We start from the raw sequence: 16,805 nt of genomic DNA, 5'->3' as shown, positions 1-16,805 counted from the left end.
GCATAGTGTCAGGGAAGGATTGCACCAGTGTTGGCAGCCCATGAGGTATCTCACAACCCTGGGTTTAGCAGGCCAATGCTCAAACCACTGAGCTATTCCTCCCCCCAAAAGTGCAGAGGCGGGGTGTTTGCCCCTTGAAATAAGTCAACTGCAGCGGTGGTGGGGGCAGAATTAACCCGAAATCGTCTCACTCCGAGCTTGTCTTTTCGGATGTGGCTGGTTGATCCCCTTAGTAATGTTTATTTTGTGTCTCTCTCTTCCCCCTCCCACCCACCCCTCCCTGCTCTAGTCTCCAAAGGCTTCCAGGCCCCTCTCACTGCTTCCAGGCTTTTCTCTCTTCCCTAACTCCTTCTTTCGCCCTTGGCTTTCAGCTCCCAGGCTCTGCCCTAACTTTGCCACCACCCTTCTTCCAGCTTTGCCAGCTGCCCCTCTGTCAAACATCAGCCCCTTCCCAATAGGGACTCTGGTCTCCTGGGGGCAGGCCGCAGCTCCCGGCCAGCTGTGTGCCTTACTAGAAGGCCGCTTGGCCTGCCCCGCGTTACACAGCTGCGTCTTCTGGGAACACCTGCGGTGCCAAAAATGCGAAGGAGCCGCGTTCAGGAAACACGGGACTTTCCCAAATCCATTCAGTGCTGTGAGTACCACTTCCTCAGACAGGCTTCCCTCCCTCTCTTCCTCCTCCTCCTCCTCCTCCGGATGCCTTATTGCATGGTGAGACCTTTGTCTACATCGAGAGAAACCCCTGGCAGCTAATTTTAACGAGATTTTAACACTACGATCCTGGCTGTAATTGGAAGATTGAGGTGTGTGGGTGTGTGGAGAGGGAATGGCATAAATATTCAAGGATAAGAGCGATGACAGCTTAAATCCTTCAACGCCCCTTGCTGGCGAATGGCAGAAGCAGAGCTGTTGTGATCTGTGGTAGCAGCATTCCCCATAGTTCTGTGTTTGTGGGTACAGACATGAAGCTGTTTACGATGGTGCTTTTCGGTCAGTAGCTTGCCTCCTTGTGCCAATGAAAACGGAAAGAGAGCTGTCATAATTACCAGGGCTGTTTGTGATCTCTCTCTTTCTCTCTCTGTAACCAGGGAGCCCTGACTCCAGCTCCTGAGAAGTCGGAGGAAGTGACGTGAATGTTATTTATGTATCAGATCAATTTCAGTTCCAGGGAAATATTGCGTCGTCCTCCCAACTCCTGCCCCGACAGAGTGGTCACAAAGTAGCAACACATTTGCAAGTCCTGAGCAGTCCGTTGCAGAAGGCGCTCCATGGCGAGCCTTTAAATCTGTGTCCTGTTGACAGGAGTGTGGTTTCCTTTGGAACGGTGTCTGAATGCAATACGTATGTACCTATGTTTCCCGGAGACGAATACAGTATAGAGCAGGAAAGATCCATTGATTTCCACTTTGGTGCATGGTTTACCGGTTGCCATTTATGCACAAAACAGTTTTGCCCATTCTGGCAAATAGATCCGATTTATTTCAAGCTTCCTGCTACGCGGTAATTTATTCGAATAGAGTGTTTTGATATACAACAAGGAACCAGATAAGGGGGGAACACGTCCCTGCAATTACCTAAAAGCGCCTATCCCTACCCATATAAAGACGATCGAGATTTAAGGGAGCCTATTAAAATGAAACCCAAATATCGAACACGCAGTCTTCGCCTCCCCGTGCAGCCCCTCCCTCCTGCCCCCAGCACACCCGCTTGTTTATCCCAGAAAATCTCCTCCCGCCCCGGGGAGGGAACAGAAGTTGGATCCATGGAACTCTCCACCCCTTTCCCCTCCCCAGTCTGTTGACACAATGTGTTTGTTGCAGATGTGGCCCCAGGTGTAGCCTGCCTGAGATTCACACAAACACGCGTGTGTGTCACCATCTGGGAACTGATTTGGTTTAGGGGAAGGGGAAGGTCGCCTGCCAAGGCAAGGTGTTGTGCGGGGACTGAGCGAGGGAGAGAAGCTGTTTCCAGAGGCGCCTGCTGTTCAGCCTCTGGCATTCACGGTTCATTTCTCATTTACTCCGGTCTAGTCCCTTCCCCCTTCACGTGCTGGGCTGTTGCTCTTCCCTACCCATAACAAGAGCACGGGAAGGCCGGGTGGACACACATCCCGGGCATTCTGGTGGTGGCTAAAAGGAGGAGGGGGAATCAAGCCAGAGGAATATACAGTAAAATAAGCATCCTATAAAAGCTCGGGACGCATGCGCATGGCTGGCGAGCCGCCGTCCCTGGGTGAGGAGCCCACTGCTAACGGATGTGATCAAGGCAAAGATTTCCACCTAGCTCCCGGGACTGATGGTGAAATTGTAAGTACTCTCCAGCGCTGAGCCTGGACTGCCCAGGGGCTCGGCACGTGCGGAAGCGCCCCGGGCTTTGCCTTTCCCTGGCTCGGTTTGTAAAGTGTATTTGGGGGCATGAGAATAACAATCGTCTGTTTCCTGGTCTGGGGCACCGAGAGGCGCTTCTGGGTGGCACTTGCTGTCCCTAAACACGGGGGAGGGAGGGTGCCTCTTTGGATCGCTTCTCTCCTCCCACCACCCCCATTGTAGTTTGCAGGGTTTCCACGCGTTTCTTCCATTGTGTGCCCAGGGAAGCCTCCTTCGGTTAAAGAGCAGGATCCCTCGCTGCGGCAGATCGTTGCATTGTCCCTGGCAGGGAGAGGGGGATCCGGGGGTGTTTACACGCAGAGCACAGGTGCGGCGCTGGCTTAGGTGTGATCTCACGCGGGCGGCGAGGGCCGAGGGCCAGCATGGAAGCAAGGGCTGCCCTGGTTCCTGGGGCTAGACCTGGCGGGCCAGGGGAGCTCGCTTCAGCCTCTGCAGGTGGCGGTGGGTGGCTGCACTGGCCAGGGTGTGAGGGCCAGGGGCCGTGTCCGCCCCGCGCAGGGCTGGCCTGTGGCGCGGAGCTAGTAGCCCCGGGCGGCGGGCTGCAAGTTCGCTGCGGGGAGGCGGCGAGGCTCGGGCGGGCGGGCGAGGGCCACCCGGACGGTTTCCACAGGCGGGGGGCGCAAGGCGCCTTCCTTGGGCAGCCCTCCCTCGGCGGCTGGGGAGGGAGCCGCTGGGGAGCAGGCGCCCGCTGCACCCCGGAGCCCGCTTGCTGCGAGGGCAGCGGGACCTAGGGAGGCTCCCGCCTAGTGCAGGCGCTGCCAGTCCAGGGGCTGCCTCGGCGGCTCCCAGCGCCGGGAGTGCAGGGAAAGTCCCGCCTGGCGCAGCCCTGGAGAGGGGATGGTCCCTCCGGCTGGGGGAGGCGGGGGTGAGAGCGCGGCGAAGGGGACTCCGAGAGCGCAGCCGCGGTGCCCATGAGGCGCCGGAGCGAGCCCGCCGTGGGCCGGGGCCCACCCGCCCGGAGGGAGGGACTGTGCCCCCGGCGCGCACTAGGAGGGAGGCGAGCCCCGCGGCCGGAGCGGTGCGCGCTCTGCCTGGCAGGCGGCGTCCCGCAGGGCGGCTTTGCCCGCCAGCAGTTCCGGCGCCGAGCTGGGTCTTCGCGCCTCACCCAGCTGGAAGCCGCCGAGCCGGGCAGCCCCGCGCCGCCGCCGCAGCGTTTGCCTGCCACCGCGCTCATCTTGGTCCCGAGCGCCAGGCGGCGCCGTTTGGCTCCAGCAAAGCAGCCAGGGAAGGAGGCTCCCGGACGGTCCACTAACCCCCATGTCTGTAGCTGAGGTAAGGGGGGTGGGGTCACCCCCAATGGTGCTGTTTTGCCTTGAGTTTTCCAGGGACGAGGGAACTGGTTGAATGACACCTCGAGAGTCCTACAAAGCCCAGAGAGTCCTTAGCCTCCTCTCTCCAGCAACAGTCCCATGGAGTTCAGTGACAGTCACTAGGATCTCTGCCCCGGAAGGACAGCAAGGACTGGCCCTTTACCTAAGTGCCCACCCACCGCCTGAGCCCCAGACTAACGCAGTTCTTACTAGGGATGTCACAAAACAATCAAGTAATAAAAGTAAACATTTGTTCCAGGGCGAACAAGTGTTCCCATGTTTCCACCATCACAGACCCTTTAAATGAGGTTTACATTCTGTGGGCAAGAAAACAGACCTTTTGCTGAAATCGGTCGTTTCTATGTCATTAAGTAGAGGGGAACGGGTAATGAAAATTAGACGACTGCAGAAGTTAAATATGATTATCTTTGCACATGCCAGTAGAAATTACAGTAATTTAATATAGAGGTAATTTCATCTATACAGTTACTCCATTATTTCATTTTTGTTGTTGCAAAAAAATGCAAGACAAAAGTGTATGCTAGGTGGTCATTTGTACAACTCAAAGACATTTAGGCTACTTGCATATCACTCACTTTTCTGTACCCAGTGTATCCACAACACACTACCACTGGCTTCAGGAGTCAATAGGGCTAAATACTGCTAGTGTCAATACACTACATTACTACTATACAGTATGATGGAAGCCAGTACAACCCACCACCCAAATGTTATGATGGGTGTCAATTTAAAATGAGGAATGAGGGTGTGTTTCTAAACTCAGAATGAAAACCCAACTGAGAAGTATGTTCAAGCCTCCTGGATGGTTTGAGGAAAAAACCATATAGCTATACTACCCTCAAATATTATAGCATGCTACAGAAATAAGATATGGGCAATCCTATTTATCCTTGATTCTACTTACCCATATCAATATCTCTATGCATATTACCACCTGAATTTGAAATCATTATGCATGGAAGCACTACTTTTTTCTAAGTCTGTAGTTTCACTTCAGAAATGTCATTTCACACACACATACTCTTGAAGCTAATGGTCTAATTTTCAGAAATAACTAGTGATTTTGGGTGTCTCAGTTTTTGGCTGCCCAACTTGAAACACCTTCAGTGGAGTCTAATTTTCAGAGCATGGAATGCTCAGCACATCTGAAAATCAAGCCTCCTTAAGATATCTCAAGATGGGCAGTCAAAAAAATGAAACGGCTGAAAAAATCACTAGATGCTTCTGAAAATTCACACCAATCTTTCAAGCACTAAGGAAATTTTATCCTCTGGAAGCAGTGCTTCTGGGAATTATGGCTGAAATATGGTAGTACTAGTGGATAAGCAAAGTCACAGTTATCAAAATACTCTATCCAAGGATTGGTGGACCCTAAATTTCTGTTTAGGGGCTGGATTTTGAACTCTTTAGAGTGTTGCAAGCCATTTGTTTGTATGAAGTCCACAAGCTATTATCACTTGATTTATTTCCTTATGTTACACAAACAACAATTCTGGACCTGATTCTGATCACATATCAGGTTTACACTGGTAACTTAGTGGACTTCAGTGATGTTACTCCTGTGTTTCCCCAGTGCAAGCGAGATTAGACTCAGGCTTTCTGTGTCCAATGTAGCTACATATATGCAGGAATTTTATAGTGTGGTCAGATTCCATTGTGGTACAATCTGAAGTGGATTGCAACGATCAGATCCAATAGGGAATGCTGTGTGAATCAGTATTTAATGCACTACAAGATGAGTCACCCTGATGCAAACCAGCTTTCAGACCAGTACAGTGTCAGTCAGTTCCTAACACAGTTCAATATGAGTCAGATCCAAGCACCTAGTACAATATATGACTCACTGACTAAAACAGCACCCTGTGATTCCAATACCAGTATGAGCTGTCAAAGCTTCTGTGTGAAATGAGTCAGTTCATAGTACAGTAGAATGGGATTTTTGGGAGGCCATTCATAATTATGCATGATGTGACTGAGCACTCAGAAGGATATGGTATGATGGGAGTCAGAAGAGTATATCAGGTTGAATAGTAATCTACAATGTGCAAGAGTTCCATCGTTTGTATAGTAAAGTGGCTTGTAAAATATCAAGCTGAATGAACATTTTTTAGCCAACTGTATTAAAAAAAAATTGAGGCAAATGTTTTCATTGGATATGAAAGCCAGAAGTAATAGACTTGGCAAATTTCCTTGCTGTTTTACATGTCACGTGGTAGATCCTCAGCTACTGTAAATTGTCAGAGCTCCATTAAAGTCAATTCCAGTTGTCACATGAAATAAGTCAATGGAGCTGTGATGATGTATCCCAGCTGAGGATCTGCCCTATGGTGTATAAAAGGGGGCCGACTATGATTTACACTGCTCTGGTATTGTGAAGGGGCATTGAAGTGGGAGGAAATTATAAAATTACTGTAAAGCCCCTTTGCACTGCCAGAAGAGTCTAAAGTGCCTGAGTGTTAAATGAGAATCAGGCCATAGATATTTATCACCTACCTTATCCATGGGTATATCTGTGTATGTTGTTTTTTTGTATGCACAATATATTTAAGATTCTATCTCCAAAGGCTAACATAATTTCTATTCATTCTAGCTGAACTGTCACACAGAATGTGTTATAATAACATACTTTCACTGAGGTCTCATTCAACATACTTTCACTCACGTCTCATGCAACAGCTGAAGCCCAGAGAGAAGTTTTGAGTTTACACAAAACTGGTGCGGTACATGTGGGGCATCCTCTCAAAACAGAAACACTGAGACATGGAGAAAACCTGGTCTACAGAGGATAACATGTTTCTTAGAAAGAATGGCAGGTTTTATGTAGAGGACAGTTTCGGTGAGAGGATTGTTATGAGAATATCAGGCTGATCGTGCAAGGTGCCTCCTGTAATGAAAGCATATCACACTCAGACCCTTGCAGGATCAGACCCTAAACTGTAAGTGAAATGTGTACAGTTCCCTGTTACTGTGTGGGTGTGTTACATTTCTAAGTGTTCTCTTTGAAATGTAAAGCAACACTTTAATCTGTATAAATGAACAGAGCTCTTCGTAAGGGGCTGCTACTCTGAAAAAACAAGCCACAGATGAAGGCACCCAGCCTAGTTTCTCTCCATCTATAAATCACTTTATATAATACTTCTGAGTTTCCCCTGAATCCCATATAAAGGGAGACTATTTTCTTTTGTAATCACACTCACTGATCTCCTCTTGGTCACTGATCCAATTCTATTCCAAAACCCTCTTTAATGCAGCATCCTTGGTGGCTGCTAATATCATCTATACAGAAAGCTGATGTTGTTTTCTTCCATTCCCACCACCTCAAGCCACTTAATTATCACTGCTGCGCACCATAACTCCAGTTGTACAAAAACAGAAGTCCCAAGTTTTTTTCCATCTCTAGCTCATCAAAGTGACTCAAGGTGTGTGTGTGTGTGTGTGTGTGTTTATTAACATAAATGATAACTACTCTTAATTTAAAACATTGCCCTTTTTGATGCAGAAAGCTTATTTGTCACATTAATCAGTGGAGAGGAAGTGGAGTCAACATCAAGCTTTCTAAGGGCCCGGTCCTGCTCCCGTTATGATCAATTACAATCTTACACTGACTTCAGTGAGAATATGTTCCAGCCTTAAACACTCCCACATTGCAAGTATATAAAGCAAGGCTTTTGAAAGCAAGATTTACCTTGAACCTACACCCACTCATAACTTTCTTGTGACAAAGGTAAAGAATCACAGAATCACTTTCTTCTAACTCATTGATGAGCACCATAGAAAAGCCTATGAATAAAAATAGTGAATGACAATATTCATAGTGGGCCTGATCCAAAGCCCACTGAAGTCAATGGGAGGTTTTTCACGGTCTTGATAGGCTTTGGATCAGGTCCAGTATAATTATTGAAAAGTTATTGTACTGTGATTATGGAAATCTATGCACTCTGATTGGCTGTCAGCCATTATTAGACACACAAAATGCAGAGAACTCACATACTGTATAATTATTATAAAACAATGCAAATCAGATCCCCAGAACCAATCAGAGTTCAAGGAATGGCATAATTAGGGAAGGAGTGGGGGAGGAATATTGTACTGAATGCTTCAGTAACTGTACAACATCTTTGCGTTGTGGCTAGCTGAGAAAATTCCATTTTGTTGCAATATGAAACAAGGGAAGGATTATGTAATATAAAAACCTCAATCATTTTTTTCAGTGCAATTTTGATTTTAAAAATCTGACCTCTGACTATTTATACTGCATGTATTCCTCCTTTGGGTGGTGTAGGGAGCTCACATTCCTGTTACAGAGATTAGTAAATACTATAAATGTAATAACTCTCTCAACCAAACATCATTTAAGCAGCTTTTAACCAAAGATACAACTTTCATTCCTGATCTTTGTACTCATTTACTGTATGTCCAAAAGGTTAAACATAGAAATGCCCACATAATCTGAATGTCATACAGGCATGCAATAGGGGTGGAGAGAGGATCATATCCAGTATCTCAGCATTGGTGCTAAGGGGCTTACATTTTAGCTTTATTTTCAGATATGTATTTGGCTCATTTTAACCCTTGACTGATTTTTAGTAACAATGAGCAGCCAGCAGTTGATTATTTTTAGTTGCATTTATACATACTACCTATCTTGATAGGAAACACGGATATATCAGATGATTTTTCTTTATACAGTAGATACTTGTTTGCGGAACACCTTGTAAAAGCAACCACCACTTATGAGCAACATTTCCCTTGGGAACACTTTCCCTACTGTGCATTGTCCACTCGATAACAGCAATATAACCATCGCATAAGAGCAACATATGTGGCATTGTGATATCACATCCAGGGGTGGAGATTGGGTGGGGAGGGCATGTAGCGGCATTGCCCCACCAAACTACATCTTTCCACTCCCCACCTGACCCTGGCCCTTCAGCGCAGCTCCAGGGCACACTGCCCCGTCCACTTGTCCTGCCTGACAGAGCCTGGGTGGAGGGTATGTGTTGGGGGGAGGGTCTGGAAGAGAGGGATTTTTCGGGAGGGGCAAGCTGGTATCTGGGGAGCAGCAAAGGTGCAGCTGCAAGGTTTCCTCCTCCCTTCTTCAGCATCTGGCTTTCAGGTAGCAGGGGTTGGGAGGTTGCTATTTTGCAGTACAGATTATTGCACTGAGCTATCCCCTCTGTCTTGGTAGCTGGTGGTGGGATGTGGGTGTGCTGTTTTGCTGTGGGGGGATGGGGAACCCCCCTCTCCAGGGCAATGACCTGTCTCTTTTCCCCCTCCTGTCTCTGCTGTCCATGTTAGGAGCCACTTCCGCTCCACTGCAGACTGCACACAATGTCCTCCCCAGCCGTCCATCCCTCGCCAAGGTGGAGCATGGAGCTGCCAGCAGAAAAATCCTCAGCCTGTCCCCAGGAGCTGGGCTTGCTCATCTATTTTGCTGCCTGGGGCTCCCCTGCCCCATTCCCCCCAGACTTGGGGTTCCCACATCCCTCAACTCCCCCCACCCCTGCTCAACATGGCTGCCCCACCCCTTCCAAAACACCATTAGCCCCCCCCCCGCCCCGCCTGCCCTCAGACGCTGCTGCTGCTCCAGCTGAACCCCCGCCCCGCGAGAGAGGGGGGACCTGCCGGCCCACTTCCCCGGAGCGGGGGAGTGGAAGGATCCAGCCACTTGCTGTTTGTTTGCGGACCCATCTCCGGCTGAGAGAATTTTTTATCATCTGCTCTCGCGTCCCTGGAATGCGAAAAAGAAAGCCCGGAACAGACAGAGAAACAGCCGTCTACTGGAGGAACACCGCCCGGGGAATCTACAAATCGCCGTGGAGGGGGCCCAAGACTGCGTAACTTTCGAACTGTGCTCTCGTGTGGGGGGAGGCCTTGACTGTGTCATGACTGAGTTTGCAGGGACACAGGGGGTGTGGCACGGAGCTGCCCCCCGATCCATCTGTGTCTTCCCAACCCCCACACTACTATCCTCATCACTGCCCCCTCCATTGTCATTGCTGGCTGTTTAACATCTGCCTCTGGACTTAGCTGCTCGCCCTGATTCCGCCGTGTGGGCCAGAAGCACCAGCCAACCAAACAGGACTCTCTGGACAAGCTTACGGTGGTTCATGTGCCCCCCTGCCGAACTGCCCATCCCACAACCTGTCCCTTTTTACCTGACCCCAACTCCTGTTAACCACCTGCCACCGCCCCCGCCGGGGCATCGGCAGTGGAGGGCACTGGGGTGACCTCTGCCGCTGCCATGCCCACCGCCTCCCCAGACTCTAGGGGAGCCCCCCCCAGCCAGTGGGAAAGGCAAAGGCAAGAAGAAGGGGAAGGGCCCCGCTAAAACCACCAGGCCCTCCGTGGCAGGGGCCACCCCCACTGCTGCGGCCCCGCCACCGACCATGGCGTCCCTCCCCTTTGCCCCCTCCACCAGCTCTGCGGCTGTCCCTCTCTCACCCCCCAGGATGTATGCCCTGGCGGTGGCAGCCCCCCGGCCTGCCGCCTCATCATCTCTCCCACCCACCGCCTCCCCCACCATCAACAGTGGCTGGGGCCCCTTCCCCACCATGACAAGGAAGCACGGTGTCTGATGCCTCCTGGTGCCCGCCTCGCCCCATGTGGGGACCTACGTGCGGGCGTTGGCGAGGGTGGTGGGGCCCTCGACCATTGTGGCGGCCTCCAAAATGTATGGGAAGGTTGTCTTCTTCTTAGCATCGGAGGCTGCTGCTCAGGAGGCGGTGGAGAGGGGCCTGGGGGGGGGGGGGGTGTTTGTCCCCCTAGAGCCGCTGGAGGACCTGGGCGTCTTCCTGGTCCTGATCTCTGTCCCTCCTTTTCTTCTCAGTGCTGCCCTGTTACCCACCCTTTCCACCCTGGGGAAACCTGTTTCTGTCATCAGCCCTCTCCCCTTGGGCTGCAAGGACCCCACCCTCCGTCACATCTTTTCCTTCTGCTGGCAAGTGCAGCTTCTACTGCCGTCGACGGCGCGTGACGGAGAGGCGCTCGAGGGGTCCTTCCTAGTCCCCCACCAGGGGGCCCGTTACCGGGTGTATTTCTCCACGAGGGAAGCCCGGTGCTACCTCTGCCAGGCGTCAGGGCATGTCCGGAGGGACTGCCCCTTAGCCCGGCAAGGAGGGGCACCTGGGATCCCCGAGACCCGGCAGGACATCGGCCCCATCATTGCCGATGCCCCTGGCCGCCCGATACCCGAACCTGCCCCCTCCTCCTCTTCGGACCACCACTTCTCCCACTCAGGCCCAAGGGGCACCTCCCCTACAATGCCCAGACGAGCGGGAGAGCCCCGCCCTCGCTGCTGACAATCTGGCGGGGCCTATGGAGGAGGGTGTGGCAGAGATACCACCAAGCATGGGAGAGAGTCTGCCCCACGGAGAATCCTCCCTCCCTTATGCCGCCCCACCGTCCCCCCCCTCAAGTCCCTGAGCCATCGCCTTTACCCCCTGATACGACCCCTGCTAACCAGCCCCTAGATGATGCCATTAGGGCTGGCCCTAGTCCAGGGGAAGCGAGGCAAGCGGAAGGCTCGAGCTCCGCCTCATTTACCCGAGGCAGAGGCCCCCTGGAAGACCAGGAAGGGGGGCACCGATGCCGAACCTTCCGCTTTGCCCACGAGTGCGTCCCATCCACCAGTGTTAGCCAGGAAAGACGTGGTAGCACCGGAAGGTAGTGTCTCCCCTCCATGGGAGACCCTCCCCTCCGAGACCCTCGAGGAAGCCCCTTCTGTCCTGACACTACCCGAAGCCCCCGTGAACCCCAGGCAACCGTTGTGGCGGGTGCCAGCGGGGAGAACCCCGGGGTGACGGAAAGTGTCCTCTCCTCCATGTTCGAGGAGATCGAGGCCCTAGATCTGACCCCGGTCGCCCAGGGGGAGGACGACCTTTTGCCAGCAAACCTCAATTTGGGCAACCTCACTCCACCCCTCTTTTCCCCATGCTCCCTCCCCCTAACTGCTGCTTCTGCTCCCACCTCCGAGGAGTCCCTGGACTCCTCCATCGACCCGGCTGCTGATGGCACCCTGCTGACGACCACCGAGCCTGCTCAGGTGACAGCCGGAGCCACGCGGCCGGGACACGAGCTGCCAGGGACACCCCCCGTTGGTGCGGAGCAATTGATTTCCTTCCCGGGCGGCGGCCCAACAGAAGATAATCCACCTCCTGATGCTGTGGCCACTAAATCCACCATAGAGCCCGCGCCCGGTATCATTGAGAGCTCCCTCCCCACCCCCTTAACCCTGATCGGGAGGCACCACCATCCAGTTGCTTGCCTCCCGAAACCCAGAACCTCGCCTCTGCCCCTGCCCCTACCCCTATCCAATCTACCTCCTGCGATGTTATCGCCGCCCCCGGGGCTGTCTCCTTCCCTTTTCCAACCAATGACCCCCAGGGAGCGGCCTTTGCATTCTCCTGCCCCTACCCATTAGGGGCTGTTATTTTCCCTCCACCGCCCCCTATCGCCCCAGGGCTTGAGGTGGGCCAGAAGCTCCAGCCCATCAGGCACCCCGTCAGGGGTCCGCACCCTGCTTGCCCGTTTTAGTGGGCCACGGGGCTGCACCAAGGGCTCCGCCGGCAAACAACCACCCCCCCATGAGCTGCGAGGAGAGCTGTGGAAGTTTTTAGAGGATGTCCGTGGCTCCTGCAACAAGGTACAGCTTGCTCTCCAGCGATGGGGGGATTTTTTTCAAATCCTCCGGGCCACAAGGGCCCTCATGGGGGAAGGTAAAGGGACGGGGAAGCAGGATGCCGCGGCCTACTGGCAGGTCCGTGTCTTCCGTGACCAATTACTCACCTACGGGATGGGTCAAGGACTGTTGCGCGGCCCGCTGGGGGATGCGAACGTCCCTGCCAGTGAGGATCCCCCCCGGCCCTCCCCATGACACCTCTCACCATCGCAACGTTGAATACCCGGGGCTGTAGGATGGCTCTCTGCAGGTCCCAGGTGCTCTCCTTCCTTCGGGAGGGAGGGTATTCTGTGATTTTCCCTACAGGAGACCCATATGGATCCGACTGCCGAAGATAGTTGGCGGCTGGAGTGGGGGGACAGGGTCTACTTTAGCCATTCCACGATTCGGCAGGCTAGAGTGGCAACCCTGTTCTCCCCCGACCTATGGCCCGAGGTGCTAGGGGTTGCCGAGGCTGTGCAGGGTCGCCTGCTGCATCTCCTGGTCCGTATAGAGGGGCTCGTGGTTAACCTCATTAACGTCTATGCCCGACATCGGGCCCGGAGCGGCTGCAATTCTATCAGCAGGCGTCCGCCTTCCTCAGCACCTTAGATTCTCACAAGTGCCTGGTCCTGGGAGGGGATGTTAATACCACCCTCGAGGAGCGAGACCACTCGGGGACTGAGCAATGACCGGCCGCCGTGGACACCCTCCCGGAGAAAGTTGAACATCACTCCCTAGTGGACATCTGGTGTGACCGCCACCTGGATGACACTTCCAAGTTCACCTTTGTCCGGGGGGAAGCCCATCAGTCAAGCCACTCCCGGTTGGACTGCATTTATTTATCAGGCTTCCATCTTTCACAAGCCCACTCCTCCAGCATTCGGCTGGCCCCATTTTCTGACCATCACCTAGCCACCGTGACAGCCTCCCTCTGTACGGAGAGGCCGGGGCCGGCCTATTGGCATTTTAACAACAGCCTGTTGGAGGATGAGGGCTTCGTGACGTCCTTCCGGGAATTCTGGCTGGCCTGGCGAGGGCAGTGGCATGCCTTTCCCTCGGCACGGCGATGGTGGGACCTGGGGAAGGTGCGCGCCCGGCTTTTCTGCCGCGACTACACCCGGGGCACCAGCCGACGGAGAAATGCGGCAATAGAGCAGTTGGAACGGGAGGTCTTAGAGCTGGAGAGGCGTCTGGCCGCCAGCCCCGAAGACCCGCTGCTCTGCGGAGTGTGCCGGGAGAAGTGGGAGGAGCTCTGGACCCTCGAGAACCATTGGGCCTGGGGCGCCTTTGTTTGATCCCGCATCCGCCTCCTTCAGGAGTTGGATCGTGGCTCCCGCTTCTTCTATGCCCTGGAGAAAATGAGGGGGGCCAAGAAACACGTCACCTGCCTCATGGCAGAAGATGGCACCCCCCTCACGGAAGTGGCGGAGATGTGCGAGCCTTCTACGCAAGTCTTTTCTCCCCGGATCCGACCGACCCTAGCGCTTGCAGAGTCCTTTGGGATCAGCTCCCTACGGTCAGCGCAAGCGACCGAGACCGGCTAGACTTGCCTCTCACTCTGGCCGAGTTCTCGGAAGCCCTCCGTCGTATGCCCACTAATAAGTCTCCAGGCATGGACAGGCTGACCGTGGAGTTCTACTGCGTGTTTTGGGATGTCCTCGGCCCAGACCTAGTCACCGTCTGGGCCGAGTGTCTGCAGAGCAGGGTCCTCCCTCTTTCGTGCAGGCGAGCTGTGCTCGCCTTATTGCCGAAGAAGGGGGACCTCCGCGATTTACGAAATTGGCATCCAGTCTCACTCCTCAGCACGGACTACAAAATCGTAGCAAAACCAATCTCGCTGCGGCTAGGGTCTGTGCTGGCGGACGTGATCCACGCAGACCAGACCTACACCGTCCCGGACCGCAGTATCTTTGATAACCTATTTATGGTTTGGGACCTTTTGGAACTCGGGCGTAGAGACGGTCTGTCGTTCGCCCTCCTGTCCCTAGATCAGGAGAAGGCGTTCGATAGGGTGGACCACGGGTACCTCCTGAGCACTCTGCAGGCGTTTGGCTTCGGACCCCACTTTGTGGGTTTTCTCCGGGTGCTGTACACTTCCACAGAGTGTCTGGTTAAGCTCAACTGGACCCTGACCGAACCGGTCAGCTTCGGGCGAGGAGTACGGCAGGCGTGTCCCCTCTCGGGCCAGCTGTACGCTCTGGCGATCGAGCCCTTCCTCTGTCTCCTACGCAGGAGGTTGACAGGGTTGGTGCTGCGGGAGCCGGAGCTGCAGCTGGTCCTGTTGGCGTACGCCGATGACGTGCTCCTCGTGATCCAGGACCCCAGCGACTTGGCGCGGGTGGAAGCTTGCCAGGCCATCTATTCGGCAGCCTCCTCCGCCCGGGTCAACTGGGTCAAGAGCTCTGGCTTGGCGGTAGGAGACTGGTGGCAGGCAAGCTCCCTCCCACCTGCACTTCAGACCACCGGTGGAGCACGGGTCCGCTGCTCTACCTCGGCGTTTACCTTTCTGCCACGCATCCCTCTCCGCCAGAAAACTGGGAAAATTTAGAGGGTGGGGTGATAGAGCAGCTCCGGAAATGGACGGGACTACTCCGATGTCTCTCCCTCCGAGGGAGAGCGCTGGTGCTTAATCAACTAGTCCTGTCCATGCTCTGGTACCGGCTCAACACCCTGGTCCCGGCCCTGGGTTTTCTGACCAACCTCCGGACATCGATTCTGGGGTTCTTTTGGTCAGGAATGTACTGGGCCCCTGTAGGGGTTCTTCGTCTACCCCTGAAGGAAGGAGGACAGGGCCTGAAGTGTCTACACACTCAGGTCCGCGTCTTCTGCCTCCAGGCCCTACAGAGGCTCCTCTATGGTGCAGGCAGTTTGGCGTGGAGCACACTGGCGCACGCCATCCTGCGCCGCATCCGAGGGCTCCGATATGACCGGCAGCTCTTTTATCTCTGTCCGGGAGGTCTTCCGCGAGACCTCTCGGGGCTGCCGGTCTTCTACCAGGACCTCCTCCGGACTTGGAAACTGTTTTTAACGACCAGGTCCGTGGCGGCCACCGAGGGGGTAGATCTCCTCGCGGAGCCCCTGCTACACAACCCCCATCTCCGTGTGCAGGTGGCGGAGTCCCACTTGGTGCGCCAGAGCTTGATCCTGGCAGAAGTCATGAGAGTCGGAGACCTCCTGGACTACGACCGGGGAGACTGGCTGGATCCCCTGATGCTCGCCCGGTGCATGGGGCTTTCCAGACCTCGCACCCCCCGGCGCGTACTTCAGGAGGCGAAGGCTGCTTTGCCGCCCACTGCTCGAGCTTACCTCGACCAGGTCCTGCACGCCCCGCCCACCCTCTACTCCAGGCCCGCCGGACCTTTTAGTTGGACCCCTGCCCCGCAAACCCAATCGATCCCCTCACCCCTTCACTGCGAGCCGACTGCATGAACTGCAGCCGGTACGCTTCCAAACCGCACCAAGGAAACATCTGTACACGCTTGTGCTCCTCACCCTAGTGTCCCGCCCCGACACAAAGTGATGAGACCTTCTGCCACCTTTGGAGGGTGAGCAGCCCCGGTGGGCCAGCCTATATTTCACCTTGGTTCCGAGACCCGTCGGGGACATCAGTTGGTGGCTCCTTTAGGGAGCTGTGAGCACGGGCACGTACTTGGTGCGGTTCACCCCCATCCCAGATACTTGTCCCTTTTGTGGTGTGAGGGAAACCCTGGCGCACGTATATTTGGAGTGTGCCAGGCTGCAGCCCCTGTTCCAGCTCCTCACAAATCTCCTACTATGTTTTTGGTTACATTTTTCCCCTCACCTTTTTATTTATGTACTCCCCATCTGTGACCTCACAAAGTCGCGGGATCTCCTAGTTAACCTCCTCCTGGCCCTGGCTAAAACAGCCATCTATAAAACCAGAGAGAGGAGGTTGGCCGATGGAGTTTCCTGTGACTGTGGGGCCGTTTTCCGATCCTCGGTCCGTTCACGTATCCAGGCGGAGTTCCTCTGGGCGGCATCCACCGACTCCCTTGATGCTTTTGAGGAGTGGTGGGTGCTGTCCGAGGTTCTCTGCTCGGTGTCCCCATCCGGGTCCCTTTGTCTGACCCTTTGATTGGGGGAGAGAGTAAGGGACCGCAGCCCCAGCCATTGCTTCTGCGGACACCACCACCTTAGAGGGGTCCTTTCACACTTGGGTTCATGTGCCCCCCCCCCCGGATTGTCCACCCCACAGCCTGCCCCTCTTGTTGGGCGCTTTCAGAGGAGGGAATTGTTGGTGACACTGGGCGTGGTGCCAAGTAACTCGAGGGGGTGGCAGACCTTGAGAGTCGATGAAGCCCCCTCGCTCTGGGCCACCAGGTAACTCGGAAGGGTGGAAGACCACGCGAGTCGAGGAAGTCCCCTGCTTTGGCCCAGGCAAGCTTGAACACTTCCCTCCCCTGA

The 16,805-nt window shown here is 54.4% G+C and overlaps 1 protein-coding gene across 1 annotated transcript in view; it reads left to right on the top strand.

Annotated features, from left to right (window-relative positions):
* The first annotated feature begins 2,139 nt into the window (after nucleotides 1-2,139).
* Nucleotides 2,140-16,805, top strand: part of RGS20 (regulator of G protein signaling 20) — a 48,890-nt gene continuing 34,224 nt past the window's right edge. Inside the window, exon 1 of the mRNA XM_007064114.4 lies at nucleotides 2,140-2,306. Coding sequence (XP_007064176.3) covers nucleotides 2,202-2,306 — 105 coding nt within the window. The 5' untranslated portion in view covers nucleotides 2,140-2,201. The remainder of the gene's footprint in view (nucleotides 2,307-16,805) is intronic.

Source organism: Chelonia mydas, chromosome 2 (assembly GCF_015237465.2).
Source record: "Chelonia mydas isolate rCheMyd1 chromosome 2, rCheMyd1.pri.v2, whole genome shotgun sequence".
NCBI classification, from domain to species: domain Eukaryota; kingdom Metazoa; phylum Chordata; order Testudines; family Cheloniidae; genus Chelonia; species Chelonia mydas.
The sequence above is the reverse complement of the archived record's forward strand: the minus strand, read 5'-3'. Positions and strand labels throughout refer to the sequence as shown.